We start from the raw sequence: 18,013 nt of genomic DNA, 5'->3' as shown, positions 1-18,013 counted from the left end.
CACCACACCACCTTCTCCAGGTCTCTCCTAGCCTGGACCCCTCCATCTCTTTCTTCTTGCAACTTTGTGGAATACTTCCTTCAGTTCAGGGACTTCAGTCAGTTTCGGTTCTGCAGCTGTCGTCTTCCCTCTGATTAACCACTATTTTTCCAAAATGGATTTTTTTTTTATGGTTGTAAAACTCACTGTAGAAAATGCAGAGAGATGTAAAGATGAAAATTAGATTTACCCATATGCCTACCCCTCTGAGATAAGCATTGTTGACTTTGGGGGACTTGTTCTTTCTTTGCTTTCTCTGAACTGAAGATGAAGTATCCTAGCCTGGCACAGTTGGAACCTCTTCATCTTCTACCCTATTTCTCAGACTAGTGGGAAACATAGACATATCTCAAACTCCTGCTCCTTTTCTCTAGGGAGGACAAAAACCATACCACATTTAAGGAAGTGAAATTTATACATGGAAAATATACCTGTCTGACTCTGCCTGGCACATGACTATGATATTTGCACATGGAGCCTGTGGGATCCAGTGAGAGAAAACATCTTTTTCCATCAGTTTACTCCTGTAGAATCATTTTTCCAAAAGCAAATTTCTCATAGATACAGCCCAACTTGCCCTACCCCTAGTCTCTTAATATTATTTTTGTTGATATCCTTTAAAAATCATGTGTGACTTTTCCTATTTACCTCCTTTGCTGTCATCAGTGACTAAGTGAGATAATGATATGTCATCCCACCCAAAGTATCTTAATCAGATCTCCATTATTTCCAATGTGCTTATTTAATGACTGTGCATAGCTGAAAGAATCTAGCAAATAATCAATGGTTCTGATTCTCTGCATGGAACATTGTAGCCACTCCCTTTGCTTGGATATTCATTTTTCTCACTTAGGATCAAAGTAGGTGATTTTCCAGGCTTTTTGAGAGAACAGAAGATAGGGGACAAGCACGGGGACATTTTCCTGTTGGTTAGATCAAGATGCGAAGTGGTCCCAGCTAACCTCTCTTGCCTCATCATCCAGTCCTTATCTGACCCTATATCCTCCCACACCCATTGCTCAAACCACACGGAACTTGATTTCTTTTTCCTTATACTTTATTAATCAAATAATAAATGTATTATAGAACAGTTAGGAAGTGGAAATAAGCCAAAAATCACTCATATCTACCACCAAATGGTAACCATTGTTAATGTGATGACATGTATTCATACATACTATCTTATGTACATATCCATACATATACATAACATAATTACTTATAAGACGTTCCACGTATGTATGTAAGTGTACATATATGTGTATTTATCATCCTTCCCCCAAATCCTCATCCTCTTCATACCTGCTCTTGCACAGCTCTCTGCCAGAGTTGCCTTCCTCCTCACTTCTTAGTCTGGCAAAGTCCTACTTATTCTTGAGACCCAGATGAAATGTTTGAAATAGACTTCCTCTGCAACCCTAGAGTTCTGTGCCTCTAAAGATGGCCTAAAACTGGGAGGGGTGCCTAATATAGTGGATAACACAATCAGAATTCTGGATCTTAATACTAAACTTCACTAGTTGATGGGAAAAAAAGCAACAAGGTGTAGTTTGAGAGGGATCAGTGCCAAGTTTGGCAGATAGAATCACAAGTAATTTTAACCAGTTTAATTTTAACCAGTGAGGTGGGAAGAGTATGGGCTTTAGAGTCAGATGGACTTGGATTCCTATCTTGAGTTTAACAGTTACTAGCTGGACAAGTTCCCTAACATCCCTGAACCTTGATTTCTCCATTTGAAAATGGGGACAAGAATGCATGCCTCTCGGGTTGAGAGGAAGGAAATGAAATATCATGTGAGAAGCACACAGCACGGTGCCTGGCATTAAGGACATACTATAAAAACTATTTCCCCCTTTTCCTCATATCTATCTGCTTCCCATATCAATGCTGTGAAGAAAAAAAAAAATCATTCAAAAGTATTTATCAAGCCTGTATTCACCAGAAGAGTTGAGACAAAGTAGTAGGTTGTACCTCTTCTCTAGTTTGGAGAAGTAAGTTTGGCCCTGATGTTCTGAAGATATAAGTGATGATTCGTTCACTATAGCAAGTTGTTTGAAGCTCAGGTTTTAGAGTCAGACATATCCTGTGCTCAAACTCCCACTCCAGTGCTCACTAGCTGTAAACCTAGACCTGAAATTTCTTCATCTCTGAAATGAAGAAAATATCAATAACTTCCTGTTCTGCTTATTTATACCTACATTTAAAAAAAAAAAAAAAAACCTACTCCAAAACTTAGTGGCTTAAAAAACTACAGTTGATTATACTTCACAGTGTGAGACAGGAGTTCAAGAAGCACTCAGCTGGGCTACTCCTCTGCTCCAGGTGGTATCAGCTGAGGTCAAGCAGTGGTATTTAGCCGTTGTCTGATCCAGTCTGAAGCATCCAAGGTGGTTTTACCCACATGCCTGATACTTTGGGGAAATGCCTGGAAAGCTAGGCTCAATGGAAATGGCTGGAAAGCTGGGCTCTCCTTCTAATGAGGTCTCAGGGCCTCTCCACGTGGTCTTCCCAGCAGGAAGTTGTACGTCATGCTCAGTGGCTTGGTATTCTATGGCAGAGACAGAAGCCATTGATCCTCAGCCTGAAACTGGCACAGTGTCACTTCTGCCATATTCTGTTGGTCAAAGCAGTCATAGACCAGCTAGCTTCAAGGGGAGAAATGACAGACTTCACTTCTCAAAGAGACAAGTGTCCAAGAATTTGTAACCACTTTTAATCCAGTCCACCATAAGTGTCTCATAAAGCTTATGTAGTAGTTACATAAAATAATGTATAAAATATCTTAGGACACAGTCATACTCAACTATTTATCATGTAGTGCTTTATTGTTCAGTAAATATTCACTGAATGCCTGCTGTGTGCCTAGCAGGTAAGACATTTTATTTATTCATTCATTCATTCATTCATTCATTCATTTTTTGGTAAGACATTTTAGAGAACAGACTTGCAGTAGTATAGGTGCTATAATAGAGGTATGCACAGGGAATGTTTTAATTACCTTAGGATCCCTAGTACACAATAGCATCCTAGTGGGTGTTTGATAAATATTAATACACAGATGAAATAAATAAATGATGGAACAAAGGAATGAGAGCTGAAAAGCAAGCAGTAGTCCCAGATAGAGATGGTGGGGCAGGGGCGGAGGGGTGGGTAGGGAGGGCTGGAGAGGCACAGTATGAACAGAGGCTGAGATGCCCAAGAGAGCAGGGCCTGTTTGAGATAGTTGTCCTAAATAGCTTTGCCAAGCCCTACCCGTTTAGGGAGCCTCCTGATGCCAGAGAAACCGTCACAGGCCCTTCCCTAATTGTCAAACTGAGTATAGTTGAGGGACTAAAATAAATAGCTGAGCAAATACCATAACAGCTGGTAGAATGACCAGAAGGGATTTAGATTTCATGCTGGCAGGAAAAGAAAGGCTAGTAGAGGGATGAGGGGGAGAGAGGACTTGGTTAGCCCACTCCCTTCTCCATTCCTTCTGTGACTGTGGTACTCCCCAAGGGTAACTGGGTCCCCAAGGGAGGAGACTAGGCCTCCCTGTGCTCCCTAAAACTGGGGTCAGATGTTTCCTTAAGCCCTGCAGGTGCAGCTTTGGTCCATTCTGGTGGAAACCATGTGTTTGTTCAGGATCTCCTAAACCCTGACTCACTTCCTTCACACTCTGCAGCATCAGACACTTAATTGATTTTCCAGGGACTATCTGATTAATAACCCATCAGACTCCTGTCTGCTGAAGGGGAAGCCAGAGCAGAAAGCTGCCATACCTCGGCTCTAGCTCATCTTATCTCAGGCCTGGTTTGGGAGCCTGGGGCCCGTTTTAGGATCATACTCAATTTGGGGAACAGCCGTGCCCACCCTCAAGGATGGGAGGCCATCCTGGTGACCTCCAATCCAGCCCTAGTGTGGTTCCCAGAATGGCACACAGGAACTTCTGATGGACCAGGCCAACCCCTGAGCATTGCAAAGAGTTGGATGGACAGTCATCCTTGTCATTTGTTGATTCAGTCACAGACATGTATACGACACTATAGGCCATATAAGAAGCTTACAGTCCAGTGAAGGAGGCAGACCTATAAATGCATGAATGAAGACAGGACAGTCTGGGTAATGCTCTAATTGGGGGAGTACTTGGAGCAGAAAGGAAGGTGTGACTCCCTCTGCTTAGGAGCATCAAGTACAATCATTACAAACACTTCTGGGTGCCCTAATGAGCTTCCAATCGGAAGCTCATTAGAGACTGAGTGCCTGGGATTTTCACTTGAGGTTGGTCACATAGGACCTTCTGCCTGGCAAGTACCCAAATTACAGATTCCCAGAAGGAAAGCAGGTATTCAGCCTAAAAAATATTGTTTGTACAAATAGTTTAGGCATGGTGAGTCAGCCATTCTTTCCAGTTAATGGCAGAAATCCTCCTGAAACCTGTTTCCAGACACTAGCCAAGGGCCAACCTTATAAGCTATAAGCAGGCCTTTCAAAGGGTAAGAGTCGGGACTGCTGTCTTAACTCCTTTGTGCATAGTTAGAAAGTCTTATTACCATCCCCACTTTAGAGCTGGAGAATCTAAAGCATGGCAAAGTTAAGTAACTTGCCTAAAGAACCACAGCCAATAAGTGGCAAGGCCAGGATCTAGACCCAGGCTGGCTGGCTCTAGAGCCCATGCACCTAACCAGTATCCAATGCCACCTTCCTGATGATTAAAGGTAGCTTCTTAGCCATGCATTCATAAGAATTTACAGGGGAGAGAGGAATTCTGAGATGAGACACAGTTGTGCAAAGGCACCAAGCCAAGAGAGAGCTTAGTATTTTGGAGATATGGCTAAGAGTTGGGTGAAGTGGGAACACAGAGGGCCTCATGGAGATGAAAGTAAATGGAGTTCAATAATGGAGGGCCTTGAGTTACATGAAAAAGGTTGTACTTTTCCTGTGGACATGGGGCCTAAGAGTGGTAGAAGTGGGAGTGAGTGGTTACCAATATTTTTTAAATAGGGGAGTGACATCATGGGATTGGCATTTTAAAAGGACTACTGTGGCCTGGAAGACCTGGTTAATTTTTCTGTTTCTTTGTTCATTCATTTCTTCAAATGCCAGTTTCATAACTAACTCTCTGTGTGGTCTTGGCCAAGTCTCTGACACCCTGCACACCTTGGGGGTCTCAGGTACAGAATGTGGGCTGCAGTGCCTACCTGTCCTGCTCTACTAGGTGGCTGTCCCAAGGCTTCGTAGGTAGAAACACAGCCCAGGACAACAGGCTCACTGTGAGAAGATGGGCGGTTGAACAGGGCAGTAGGGAAGAACTGGCCACTGCAGCTTCTCAGCCACTTCCTTCCCAAAAGCTACTTGTTCTGCCTTTGGAGGCAACCTGCCCTGGTTAAAAGTGGTGGAACTAGAATCCTGCTTCAGGCCATTCAGGGACTATCCCAAGACCTTCCCTCGGGCTTAAAAGTGAGCCAGTCCCCTCACCACTAAGAAAAGCTTTAAGAGCAGCACAGCACTTGGTTGCAGGTCCCTCTCCAAGTACTTAGTCTCTCCTGAGAGGCATCTCGGGGCCTCGAGGTTGGAAAGATCTCTACATTTTCATTGCCGTATAATCTTGGGCAGTCACTTAACTTCTCTGGGACTCAGTTTCCATATCTGTAAAATGAGATAACAACATCCATCAATGCGAGGATCAAATTAATCCCGTGTCTATATCTGACTTCCAGCAGCAGTGAGCTGGAGACCATGCAGGACTGTGACGCAGGAAGGGCTCAACAGCTTAGGAGAGCCGTGAGGAAATGCTCCTAACTTTTGTTTTCCAGAAGAACTAGAAATCCAGAGTGTTGGGGGCAGGAGATACACTGGAAATTTAGGGGGGAGCCCTGAACTGGGAGTCGGGACACATAGGTTTTAGTTTCAGCTGACTTGCTATGAGCATGGGAGCAGGATGCATGCCTTCTAGGCCTTGATTTCATTATCAAATAAGGCCTAATGATTTGACCCAGAACTAAGTTTTAAAAGTACAGAATAAAGTCATTTCGAGGCAGTAGTAGCATTCTGAACAGGCAGCATTTTCAGCTTGTGTCCTCCCTAATTCCCGAGTGATCTAAATGATTGATACCCAAGGTAGCATGAATGTAGAAGGTCTTTCAGGAAGTCTTATATTCCATCACTCTAGAGACCCATTGTTCTGTGGCACTGCCTCTTCTCTTGTCCTAGTAGATCTGTACTTTTAAAATAATTGTTCTCTTTTTAAAATAATTTTTTTTTTTTTAATTATAAAAGTAAAAGTAAAAAATCACTTGATCCAGACACTGGAAAATTCCCACAGTTAACATTTTGATCTTTATCCTTTATGTCTTTTTATTTCTGAATATATTTGTTCATTTATGATGGATTTTAAGGTATAGATTTAACTCGCTGAGAGCATAGCCCTAGCCTCATGATGCAGCCCAGACTCTAGGTGTTCTGGAGAAATGCCATGCAACCAGACTCAGGCCCCAGGAAGGCAGCAGGAGCTCATCCCTCGGCCCTCTGGGCAGGGGCAGTTAGGGCCTGCTCAGGCTTGGCCATATGGACTGTAGAAAGACTGAAATTCCCTCCTGAAATGCAGAGAATGGAGGAAATAATAATACACCACCACCTGTGCTACCCTTAATTAAATACCAACTTCATGCCTGCAATATGGCAAGCACACTTCCCTTTATATATCCTATTACTCGCTGTTTTCAGCAAATATTTACTGAGTGCTTACTAGCAGGTACCAGGCACTCTTCTAGACTCTGGGCACATGGGCAGAGAATAAGACAGGTAAGATTCCTATCATCGTGGAACTTAAACTGCATTAGGAAAAGATCATAATAAGCGGATACATATGTATAATGTGGGGGGGGGGAGTGTCTGGTTGTATGGGGAAAATTAAAGCAGTACAAGGAGGTGATGGGGAAAAGTAGAGTGGGGGCTATCATGGTTAAGATGAGAATGGAGGGAATGATCCATGCAGATATTTGGGGGAAGACGATTCAGGAAAAGAACAGAAAAGGCTCGGCTTGTTGGAGAAATAGCAAGGAGGCTGATGTATGTGTAGCACACAAAATGAGGCTGGAGAAGGAGTAGGGTATCAAATCTCACGAGATCTCATGGGCCTTGGTAAGGACGGTGGTTTTATTCCTGTGAGGCCATTAGAGGGAGGATCAAGAGCAGAGAAGTGGCATGATCCAAATTATGCTTTAGCATCTATAAAGAGAGTAATTATTTCAGTTTATGAATGCTTGGAGAGATGTGAGATCAACTCACTTGCGTGAGGGCCAATGAAGGATAAAGCTGAGAACTGTGTGACCCTAGGTCCTGTGTGCATCTCACTGCACCTCCCTAGAGGCAGAAATTAGGCCACTCTGAAGGACTTACACACCTGTCAGTTCCTCCCAGATACTATGGGAGGGGCCCCAGGGCCCCTGAACACCACCAGAATAGCCTGCTCCCCAGGCTGCTGGGCCCAGCCAAGTTCAAGATTCCCTGGAAGGGAAGGTCCCCACCACCATGGCAGTACTCAGTGGCCCCAGCTTCAAAACAGTGTTGTCTTGTACTCTCACTGTCCCTGGGAATATTAATGCAATAGTGCTTCGAGAAAGTACTTACAGCCTTTCCTCATTTTGGCCTTTGAGGCCAGCCAGGAGACAAAGCGACAGGATGAGCATTGACTCAGGATTATGAACAGAGAGGCCTAAGCTCAAGGATCAGACAAACCGAGGTTCCATTCCGTCTCTGCCACGTGCTTACTCTGTGATAGGACCTTAGAAAAGTTACTTCTCCGAACTTTGCTTTGCGAGCCTACAGAACAAAGACAATAGTACTGAATTTATAGAGTTGTGAAGACAATGATTTATGTTAGATCATAGCTACAGAGCTCTAGAACAGTGAATAGTGTATGGTAGATATAGGGTAGATAGCAGCTATTATATTTAGCATTAGTAGTTCTATAATATTTGTTTAGCCCTTGAAATTCTTCCAACATTACTCAGATGACCCTACAGCTACTTTGTAAGCTTATTTTTCTTATCCCCATCTTACAGTTGAAGGAAGTATATAATTAGAAGAGGTTAAAGTTTTTAAGAAAGTCACACAGCAAGAAGGTTGCAGAAAAAGAACCTGAATTTGGGTTTCCTGGTTCTCAAGACCTGGTCAAAGTCAGAAGGAAGGTCCCTAGCAAGGCTGGACCCAAAAGTTAGCATTCTGTATCTAGTCCTTCCCTTATATGCACACGCAACAGGCTGAAACCACTACCAGCTCGTTCGAAGTGATTCACTACTGGGTTTTCAAGTGAGGTGGCAGCAGTCCTGAAAATATCAGTAAACAAGATCCAGGGCACTCAAGTGTGAATGATGCCACTTAGCAGGTGTGGTTGAGACCAAAAAGGGCTAGTGTGTCTATCTTCATTCTGGGCTAGAAATAGGTAAAGCCACAAAATGCTGCACTGCCCTCAGCGCACTTGGGGGGATAAGAGACCCCCTCTCTGTCTTCAGTGGGGTGCCATCCTCGCCAGTCAGTAATTATCTAGGTCCCCAAACTGCTGAAGGACCATGACACTCCAAATATCGTTAGCATCAACTTGAGAACTTGCAAAAATGCAGATTCTCAGGCCCTACACCCACTTCTGACTCTGAATCTCTGGGGGTGGGCCTCAGCAAAGCACAGCTCTCCAGATGATTCTGGTGCTGTCTCAAGTTTGAGAACCACTGCTTTAAAAGAAAGTGTCCCAAAATGCCTGTCTTTCTTTTTTCTTTGGCAAAATGAGTGTCTCTAGCTATTAGTTTAAGCAGAATTAGCCAATATCAAGTAGAGGAGAAAGCACAGGCTTTGGAACCAGATAAACCTGAGCTCAAATTCCTGCTTTGAACCTTGCTAGCTTGTAAGCTTGGCAAGTCCTGTTACCTCTTCACCTCTCAGTTTCCTCATCTAGAATGGAGATAATACTATCTTCCTTGTATAGCCTATTTTGAGGAGATGAGATAAAAGGAAGTAACATACGTAGCTCAGTGCCTGAGACATAATCAGTCTTCATCAGTAAAAGCTGTGATTTGATGCACACAATTGCCAGACATTCAGGTTTGTATAGAGAATGCTTCCTCTGGATGCTCTGTGCCAGGCAGACCCCTTGCACATGTGGCTTGCACACAGACCCATCGCCTGGAAACTGTCCTGCTGGCCTCATGCACAGCTGCACCAGACAGCCACTTTGTGTGTTTCTCTACTACCCCCTTCATCGATGCATGACTCATTGCTTCATTCATGTCTCCATGTGTGCGTAGAAACCTAGGCAAGCAGCCATTCCTAGGGACATTGCAGGACAACCTCATTGAGATGGACATTCTCAGCGCCTCCCGCCATGATGGGGCTTACAGTGACGGGTAGGTGACATCCCCATGCTCCTCCTCTCCGTGTGTGCTCTTCCCAAGGCTCCTACACTTGCATGAAGACCCTGAGACCTTTCCCTGGGATCTTCCAGGAGAAGGTGATGATGCCATGTTGCATGCCCATCCCCAAGTCCACGTTCAGATTGCAAGAGTTTATCCTTGGAATACCCTGTCCCCCAGCATATTAACAGCAATCTTGTTAATATGCAGCTCCTGGCATTTCATTGGCTGCCTCTGCCATTCTGAAAGCCATCTCACTTAGCACTTTTTATGCAGCACAGGCCCCGTATTGTATGTATTCTGTCCTTGAATATGTGTTGTGTGGCCTGAGACATCTTGTACCTCAGCAGGGTGCGAACTTATCCTCAAGATTTATCCTTTACCCTAAGACTTGGGGAGATGCAGTGCAACCGGTACACTCCATTTCCCAGTCTGTGTACAAATCTGCCCATGGCCATGGTTAAAGTCAAGCTGTAGAGGATTTCCTGATACCTAGTTTGGCCACAACCATGAGCTTTGACCATGCCACGCTGCCCTTGAGACTGTAGCTAGGCTGCAGGATGCAGTTGCCTGCCTGTCCTCCCACAAAGCTTTTACCAGGGGCTTGGAAGGCAGTAATATGGCTTCTGAGCAGAGTGCTTCAAAGGCATTTGTTGCCATTGGCTGTGTAATAGGCCCTAAGGGACTCAACCACTGCAGAACAAAGTGGCGGTTTTTTGGTTCCCACACTCTGAAAACCCTCTTTAAAAAGAATGGTATTCCAGTCCTCCATCAAAGTGTACTGATAAAGTAGGTATTAGAGGGAGAAGAAAAATTTTAGTTTCCGTTATCTTCAGGGGACAGAACAAAATTTTCAACACTTTCCAAGGTACTGCAATAATTTTAGAACACAGCTAGTTTATTCCCCAAGAAACAGCCTCCCGGTCCCATCCCTTCCCAGGAAAAGAATCTCAACACTCAGACTTCTATCGAGTAGGTAACGCTTTCTGCCTCAGCTTGGGTGGTTTTCCCCTTGGGCAGGGCTGTCCCATCTGTGTTCCGTGGAAACATGTCTTCGTATGCTCTGTTTTGTGGTCTGGTACGTGATTCTTTTTCCTGACCCTCTGTCTTCTCTGTGGTGATTCTCTCTCTCTCTCTCCAGGCTCCTCTGCATGCTTCTTCTACTGCTGCCTCTGTCCTCCTGGTCGATCTGGGTTCCTGGTAAGCAGGCAGACCCTGACACCCTCTGGCTTTTCTCCATCCACAGGCACTTCCTCTTCAAGCCCGGAGGCACCTCGCCCCTCTTCTGCACCACATCACCCGGGTACCCTCTGACGTCCAGCACAGTGTACTCACCTCCACCCCGGCCCCTGCCCCGCAGCACCTTTGCCCGACCAGCCTTCAACCTCAAGAAGCCCTCCAAGTACTGTAACTGGAAGTGCGCGGCCCTGAGCGCCATCGTCATCTCAGCCACACTAGTCATCCTGTTGGCGTACTTTGTGGGTAAGCATGAGCACCTCCCTCACCTTAGATTCCCTGACTCCCCATTGGCCCAGAGGGCAGTGACAAAGATACCTATGGGCACTGAAGCCACCTTGCCGGCATGGCAGTCAAGGTGAGCCAAGCAGCCCTGGAGCTCTGGACTGGCCTGTACCCCCAAACTGTTAGGGTTCATTCCTTGGGGCCCCCTTCTCCTCCTCTCTGCACATATGTCAGGAAGTGAGCTTAGCATCTACTCTTTCAGGTGTTGGATGCCCAGCCTTAGGCATAAGCACTGACTAAGACTGGTGTTTGAGGTGGTGATCTGTGACATGAGTGTCATAAATTGGAGTCACTACAAAGAAAATGATAGGTTGGAGAGGCTGGATAGCAGTCAGGTCTCTCCTGCTGATGTAGTTACAGTGAGAAGCAGGAAGGAGGTGGGGTGCCCTGGGGTTGGAGGGAAACTGCCAAAGTTTGGATTGTGCTGACCTCAAGCCAAGAAAGTGTGCTTAGAGGAGAGAGTCTGACGAGGCAGTCTGAGGGTACTGCGGGAGCCAAGATCCTGAGTTAAATCATGGTCAGGGACCCAAGGAAGAGAAATCCCAGGATACAAGATTAACCATAAGCAATTAGAGCTAGCCGAGGATACGCAGAGACCGGAGCAGCACTGACTGACATTCCTACCTGACCCCACAGCACCGCTGCGATGTCAGATACTGCTCCTGGCCCATAGCCTTACTACCACAGGATGCCTCACACTGCATGCTCTTTTGATGTGTTTCTATCACAGTTTGTTTTCCTGCTTCGGACCCTTCTTTTGGGTCTGCTTTCAGGGAAGATATTAATCTGAAGAGATCCGCGGGCATTGTGTAGAGTCTGCTGCCTCTATGTAAATCAGCCTGTTAGTAAAGGCATTCAACAGGCTTGGCTTAACCTTCTGTCCTTTCCAACCTTTAAGTGCTATAATTTCAAGATTTAAGGTAGGTCAGGCCAGCTTGAGAAGGACTTGAACCCATGCTAAGTAATTCTAAGATAATTCTGTAAGCGAAGGGGATTTGTTTAGTAGAAGCCCAATAAGTAGAAATGAACTAACTGGCCAGAGGTAGACAGAGTGCCAAACAAAGGGATGTCCGGAGAGGTAGGAATGATTGTAATAGATCATGGGCCCCTGCTTGTTCAGTATATAGAGAAGAGATTTAAGTATAGGTGAGGGTTTGGGTGATATAAGCTATAAAGCTGCTTCGCTCTCAAGATTCTTGAATTTATTCTTGAATCAAAACAAGTAATCAGGGAGACGATAGTCCTGCAAACAAGGCAGTCTTCTTAAGTATCTTGAGCTATAATAAGCCTCCTTTGGCATACCATGCCAGATCTCTTTCCCCCTTGTGAAGACTGACTTAGAGAATTTCATGGCTTCAAGGCCAGGTTGGCATACATGCTTCATCTCTTCTTCTCTGTGATGGATTAGTTGTTGCTGCCTAGAAAGTCAAGTTGAGAAAGATCCTGAGGCTATGTTCAGACTCAGTGGAAAAGAGTCTGTGTGATTGATTAGTAATGTTTGTCATGGTCACAGGAATGGAGAATATTGATGACATCCCAGGTATTTGCCATCCCTCTTATGGGTCACTGGGTAAAAGGAACAGCCAAACTGGGTGAGGTCAGCACCTAACCAAGCTTTGTGAGATGTACATGATTGATGGACGCAGATCGGGTCGCAGGTGAGGGTTGTGGGATTCCAAGCACTATCACTCAACATGAAAGTTTCTTCTTGGCCATCACCAAAACTGTGTCCCTGCCAACCACGAGCACAGCTCTTGCTTTTGACCGACATTTTCCATTTCTTCAGTGAATAAACTTCTGAACAAGCAGCGTCACTGTTCATCAAGAGGCAAGTAGTTTGCTGTGTATAGACGTTGTTTTGCATTGAAGTCTTAAGGTTTATATTCTGTAGCCTAGTTCAGGGAGCAAGAATAAATCTTCATATGATTAAATACACTCTCTTCTATTTCCTTCCTATGGGCTTCTTCCTCTCTCATTTAATAAAAATATACGGTTAGTTGTCAGCCGTCTACAAGTAGGGGTTACTGTGGGAGCTTGTGAGCTCCCTCTCATAGGAAGGGTACAAACAGAGCTTGATGTACTAAGAATGTACTAAGAATAAGTCCGAGCACTGAATGGGGCTTTTTACTGGATGACCATTACTTTTCCATGCAACACTGATAGTCTTTGAATGCATGATTTTGTGAATTTTATTTTTCATTCAGTAAACCATATAGGGTACCTGCTTTGAGCTAGGCACAGCCTAATTGCTAACGCTAAAGATGCTATCCTTACACTTGAGGTGTCATAGCTTAGAAAAGGAGACAGCTATATTGGCAATGATTGAGGCAGCTCAGGACTTGTGGGAACTTATTCTCCACCAGGAGGACTAGGGAAGGCTTTCTGGGAAAGGTGAGGGTTTAGCTGAATCTTCAAGTCAGAGTTAATGAGAAGTAGACACGCAGAGAAGGTATTTTAACGCAAATGAAGTTTCAGACTTGAAAGAGGACAATGTGATAGAGACACTTTCTATATTTGAACCATTCGAAGGGTGTTGGAGCTAATGCAGGAGAGTTTGGTCAGATTATGAGGATCACCTTGGAGGCCAAGTTAAGGACTTTATTGGATGGGCAGTGGGGAGCCATTGGAGGGTTTTAAGCAGTGGCAGGGCACAGTTTGATTTTATTTTGGAAAGATAAGGGTAGAGGAAGGAAGGATAGGTCCTACTGCAATAACTGAGTCAGAAGAAGCTAAGGGCTTCAACTAAAACTGGCAATGTAGGTAGGTGGAGAGGCGGGGTTGATATGAGGCCTATCTAGGAGAGTTTTTGTCTCAAGTTTTGAGTGGTCAGTTCATTGAAAACATAGCCTTGCCAAGAATAAGTACATCCTTCTGATAAAACTCTATGTGTGTAGAAACTAAAAGACTGGACTCTAGATTCTATGTCCAAGGACCAGGTACGAAAGACAAGTCAGGGTGTTCCTGTTGTTACCTGGAGACTCAGAGCTCACACCTGCCTCTGACAGCCTGGATTCCATTCCCAGATCTGCTACCTGGCCACTTCTTACCCTTGGGCAACTCACTTCTCTTTCTGAGCCCGGATTTCCTCATCTAGAAAATAGACCTGACCCATTACCTCAGAAAGATATGAGGCTGGAATAAGCTAATGCAGATGAATGCATTACAGGTGTGAGATCCAACCCTAGCTTTCCTCAAGGGCTGGGGGTGGCCACCTTAGTGCTTGATCTCCTCTAGCTGCTGGGGGTTAGGGATGAGCGCCTTATTTCTCGGCCATAGTCAGAGGCTGTGATGACTAACTTGTAAGGAACTATCAATTATTAAAAATCAAATTAATTGTCTCAGCCGAGCATAAATATCACTAACAAAGACTCTTTTTTTCCAGCAGGCCAACCAATCTAATCAACAGGCAAAAGCACAGATATTTAATTAGATTTTTGATGAAAAATTGTGTTTAATTTCAAGTATAATCAATTATTAATTACTGTAATGAGTGAATCTGACTGGGTTTACTAATTAACTCATTTAAAAATTATGAATAACCTTTTCATTTGTAATTATTTTCTACATCCTATCAAGTTCTAGATAAGAATTGCATCACCTCACCAGCAGAGCGGGAGGCAAAAACAGAGGGTGGAAAAGAATTGTTCTTTCTCTGGTGTCTGCTCAGAGCTGCCATATCTGGATGGAAACTTGACAGATCCATTTGGCATTCAGTTTCTTCATTGGAAAGTTTCTTGGGAAACAAGCAACCAGTGATCTCTTATTTGCAAAGGCATTTGCAGTTGTTTTCCGAGGGAGATAGAGAAATTTGAGTCAGCACTTAGCACCCACAAAGGCTGCAAGGTCTAGGGCCTCATCCCTGGACCACCTTCTCATGTCCTTATCCCCAGTTTACAGATGAGGACACTGAGACTCGTGAGCTTAAGTAACTCACCCACTGCCACATGGTAAATGGCAAGACTGTGATCCAACCAACCCTAGTCACTTGGGCCCTTAAGCCAATGCTTTCAAATTTTTTTCTCTTTTGAGCTCGCAGTCTTAAGGTTTATGCTATAACTTTCCTGTCTTAATTTAGTATTTTGAATTTTTACTACGTGCCTAGCATTGGTCCAAACCCATTACATGCATCATTTCTCTGAACACTCACAAGAATTCTGTGAGATAAATATTATTTTCTGGATTTTCTAGGAAAAGAAACTAAAGCTGAGAAATTAACAATTTGCCAGGGTCACAATACCAGTGAATGACATAGGATTTCAGCCTCTATGCTATAAATGCTGGGCTTGAACCAAATGATGTAGAATCAAAAGACCCCACTTCAGGCCTGGCTCTATCACTTGCTGACAGTAAATTTGAACAAGTTACTTAATTAACTTCTCTGAACCTGAGTTTCCATTTTCCTTACGGTTCTTATAGTGGGTGTGGCTTGAATGATCAGCCCCATTTTACAGGAGAGGAAACTGAGAGTAGCCTCATCTTTGAGGGCCTGCATTCTGAAATTAGGCTCTGCTGCTGGCAAGCTTTATGACCTTAGGCAAGTCTACTTAACCTCTCTCAGCCTCAGTTTACACATCTATAAAATGAGGATAATAAAAGAGGCTACTTCACAGGGTCGTCCAGAAATTCCAGGAAGATAATTTATAGTAAGTACCTAGCACACTGCCTGGCACAGAATTAGCATTCAATAAAAGTTAGCTACTATTATTATTACTATAATGATTAGTATTATTATTAGAGTATTAGTAAGTCTTGTGTGAAAACATGAACCAGCTTGTCTCCCTGCAACACCTATGGGCTTCCCAGCCTGTGTTAGTCACAAGGGCAGCTGGCAGAACAACCAGGGGGACCTGTCAGAAAACATTTGTCGGAATGTCTTGCTGTTCCAGGGAAGCAGCCACAAGAAGAATCATTACCCAAAAAGCACCTCACATCAATTCTTTAACTAGGACAAAAGTTGATTTTTGCTTCACTGACAGTTGCCTCTATTCAGATAAGACTGACAGCTTCCCTTGCATTCAGAATCTCTATGTGAAAGGCAGACTCTGAGTGCAGCAGAAGAGCTGTGGATTAATATCTTGAGAACTCTTTAGGCACCTGTCTTGCCAGATAGGCCTTCGGAATGGGAGACGAAAAGGCTTGTTAATAATACAAAAACCAGGAATGGCTTCACATTTAAACGGAGAGTACCCTAGAATGCTATTTCTTCCATCATAGGTCCAGGTCCACCCTGCAGCACAGAGTTGTCATTTACTGTGATTTCTCTAAGGCAGCACAGTGTTCTGATCAGAAGAGAAGACAGGATTCAGCGTCTGACGCATTCAGTGGAAATTTCACCTCTGCCACTCTCTAGTTTTGTAACCCTTTTGAGCCTTGGATGCCTCATCTGCAAAGTGGGAAGAATAATAGTACTTCTTTCATGAGGCTGTTGTGCCTCATGAAAAGATTAAATGAAATGATGTTGAAAAAACACAGGTCACATGACAAAAAAGGTATCCCTTGCTGGACTGTTACCCCTTCTTGGAACCCAGTTATCTCAACCCAGGATGTGGTGGGAGTAGACGACCCTGTTAGGTCCTTTCTGTCTACAGTTCTCTGTCTATAGGAAATGAACCAGGACAGTAGGGCGGAGTCACAAGCATGGGCTGCAGCCTCTGAGTAACTGCAGGGGAACATTCCAAAATGCTCGATTGCAAGGGGGGATTCTTTTTTTTTTTTTTTTTTAATTAGGTCGCTTTTTTCACCTTTACCAGCAGCTGATTGTGGATTGAAAAAAAAAAGTCAGAACCCTTGTTTGAGGTGGTGATAGTTTAATTTATAAATTAAAATGTTGTTCGGCTTAATGGCTGCTTTTCAAAAGACAGTTATTGGAGAGCATCGCTTATTGGAATATGACTGCAGTTCCCGGTCTGGAAGAGCCTGGGTCATCCAGTTTGGTTGAGGTGGAATTGGGTAAGTTTGATTTGTGCAGGCTCTCTCAAGATCTCTGACATTTCACCATGCAAACTGGGCTTAGGCATGGCAGCAATCCAGTTAGAAGGGATGTTAGCCTTCCTTTCTCTTTAGGGGTGGTGTTGCTTATCGTATCTCCTAATGTCTTATTCTCTGCTGCATATTCAGTTTCTTGCAAAAGCATGGCACACGACTTGGTTGAATAAAAGTCTTTGCAAGATGGTTAAACCTGCCAAGGCTTTTCTAGACAGAAGAATCGTAAGGGCAGAAATGTGCATTTTATGTCCCGGGGCTTAGGTACATGTGAAATGGACATGAGATGACTACAGAAAGGATTCGAAATAGAGGCCAGGGTGATTTTACCCTCCTTCTTCTCCTCCATTATCCACATCTGGTTCAGCTCATGCAATATCAGGATCTCAGATGCCATTAGCTTCATAAGCACAGGGTTGTTACACTTGGGCCTGGGTGTTATTAGTGAACAATAAGCTCATTTTCTCTCCTCCCTTTTCGACTACGTATCATGCCTTTTGGATAGAAGCCATAGATTTAACTTTATAGCCCAAAGAATGGGAAACAGAGATGATTGAACTTGATCTTTTAGGAGGAAGAAAAAGTGATAAAGATACAGGATCCTGTATTAAAGCCTTTCTGTCCAAGATTGATTCCTTCATGCCGCTCTATGGGAATTGCTAATAGCAAAATATAAATAGATTGTTCTCTTTATAACATACCCCAGACAAATACTCCCCAACCTACAAAAAGAGGACTTGAGGAGACCAGCACGGCTCTCTGCAGTTGTCTGAAGTACCACTGAGCAGAGGAGGGGGCAGGCTTGCTCTGTGGGGCCGTCCAGGGCAGAACCACACCCCAAGCATCAAAATGACAGGAAGGCTAATTTGGGCTCCACGGAGGGAAGACTGCTCTAATAAGGGAGCTGCCTATATGGAGTGGGCTTCATGTGTCTGGAATGAAAGGAGCAAGGTTATGTGTCCAGATTCTATAGACAAGTAGATCATGCCTGTATTGTCCTTCTGCCACTAGCTGTGCCACCTGGGCAAGGACTTAATCTCCTTAAGATCCCTGTCCTCATCTGTAAAATACGAATAACAAGAGAC

At 44.1% G+C, this 18,013-nt stretch overlaps 1 protein-coding gene across 8 annotated transcripts in view; it reads left to right on the top strand.

Moving 5' to 3' along the window:
• The window catches only part of TENM4 (teneurin transmembrane protein 4), a 691,021-nt gene that overhangs the window by 479,603 nt on the left and 193,405 nt on the right, over positions 1-18,013 (top strand). For 7 of the 8 annotated variants that reach the window (XM_025042569.1, XM_015600544.2, XM_015600547.2 and 4 more), the window contains 2 exons: positions 9,321-9,419; positions 10,672-10,907. In XM_025042569.1, coding sequence (XP_024898337.1) covers positions 9,321-9,419; positions 10,672-10,907 — 335 coding nt within the window. The remainder of the gene's footprint in view (positions 1-9,320; positions 9,420-10,671; positions 10,908-18,013) is intronic. The other variant, XM_015600545.2, reaches the window with a different exon arrangement.

The sequence above is a fragment of the Pteropus alecto genome, unplaced genomic scaffold (assembly GCF_000325575.1).
Source record: "Pteropus alecto unplaced genomic scaffold, ASM32557v1 scaffold7, whole genome shotgun sequence".
Lineage (NCBI taxonomy): Eukaryota > Metazoa > Chordata > Mammalia > Chiroptera > Pteropodidae > Pteropus > Pteropus alecto.
The sequence above is the reverse complement of the archived record's forward strand: the minus strand, read 5'-3'. Positions and strand labels throughout refer to the sequence as shown.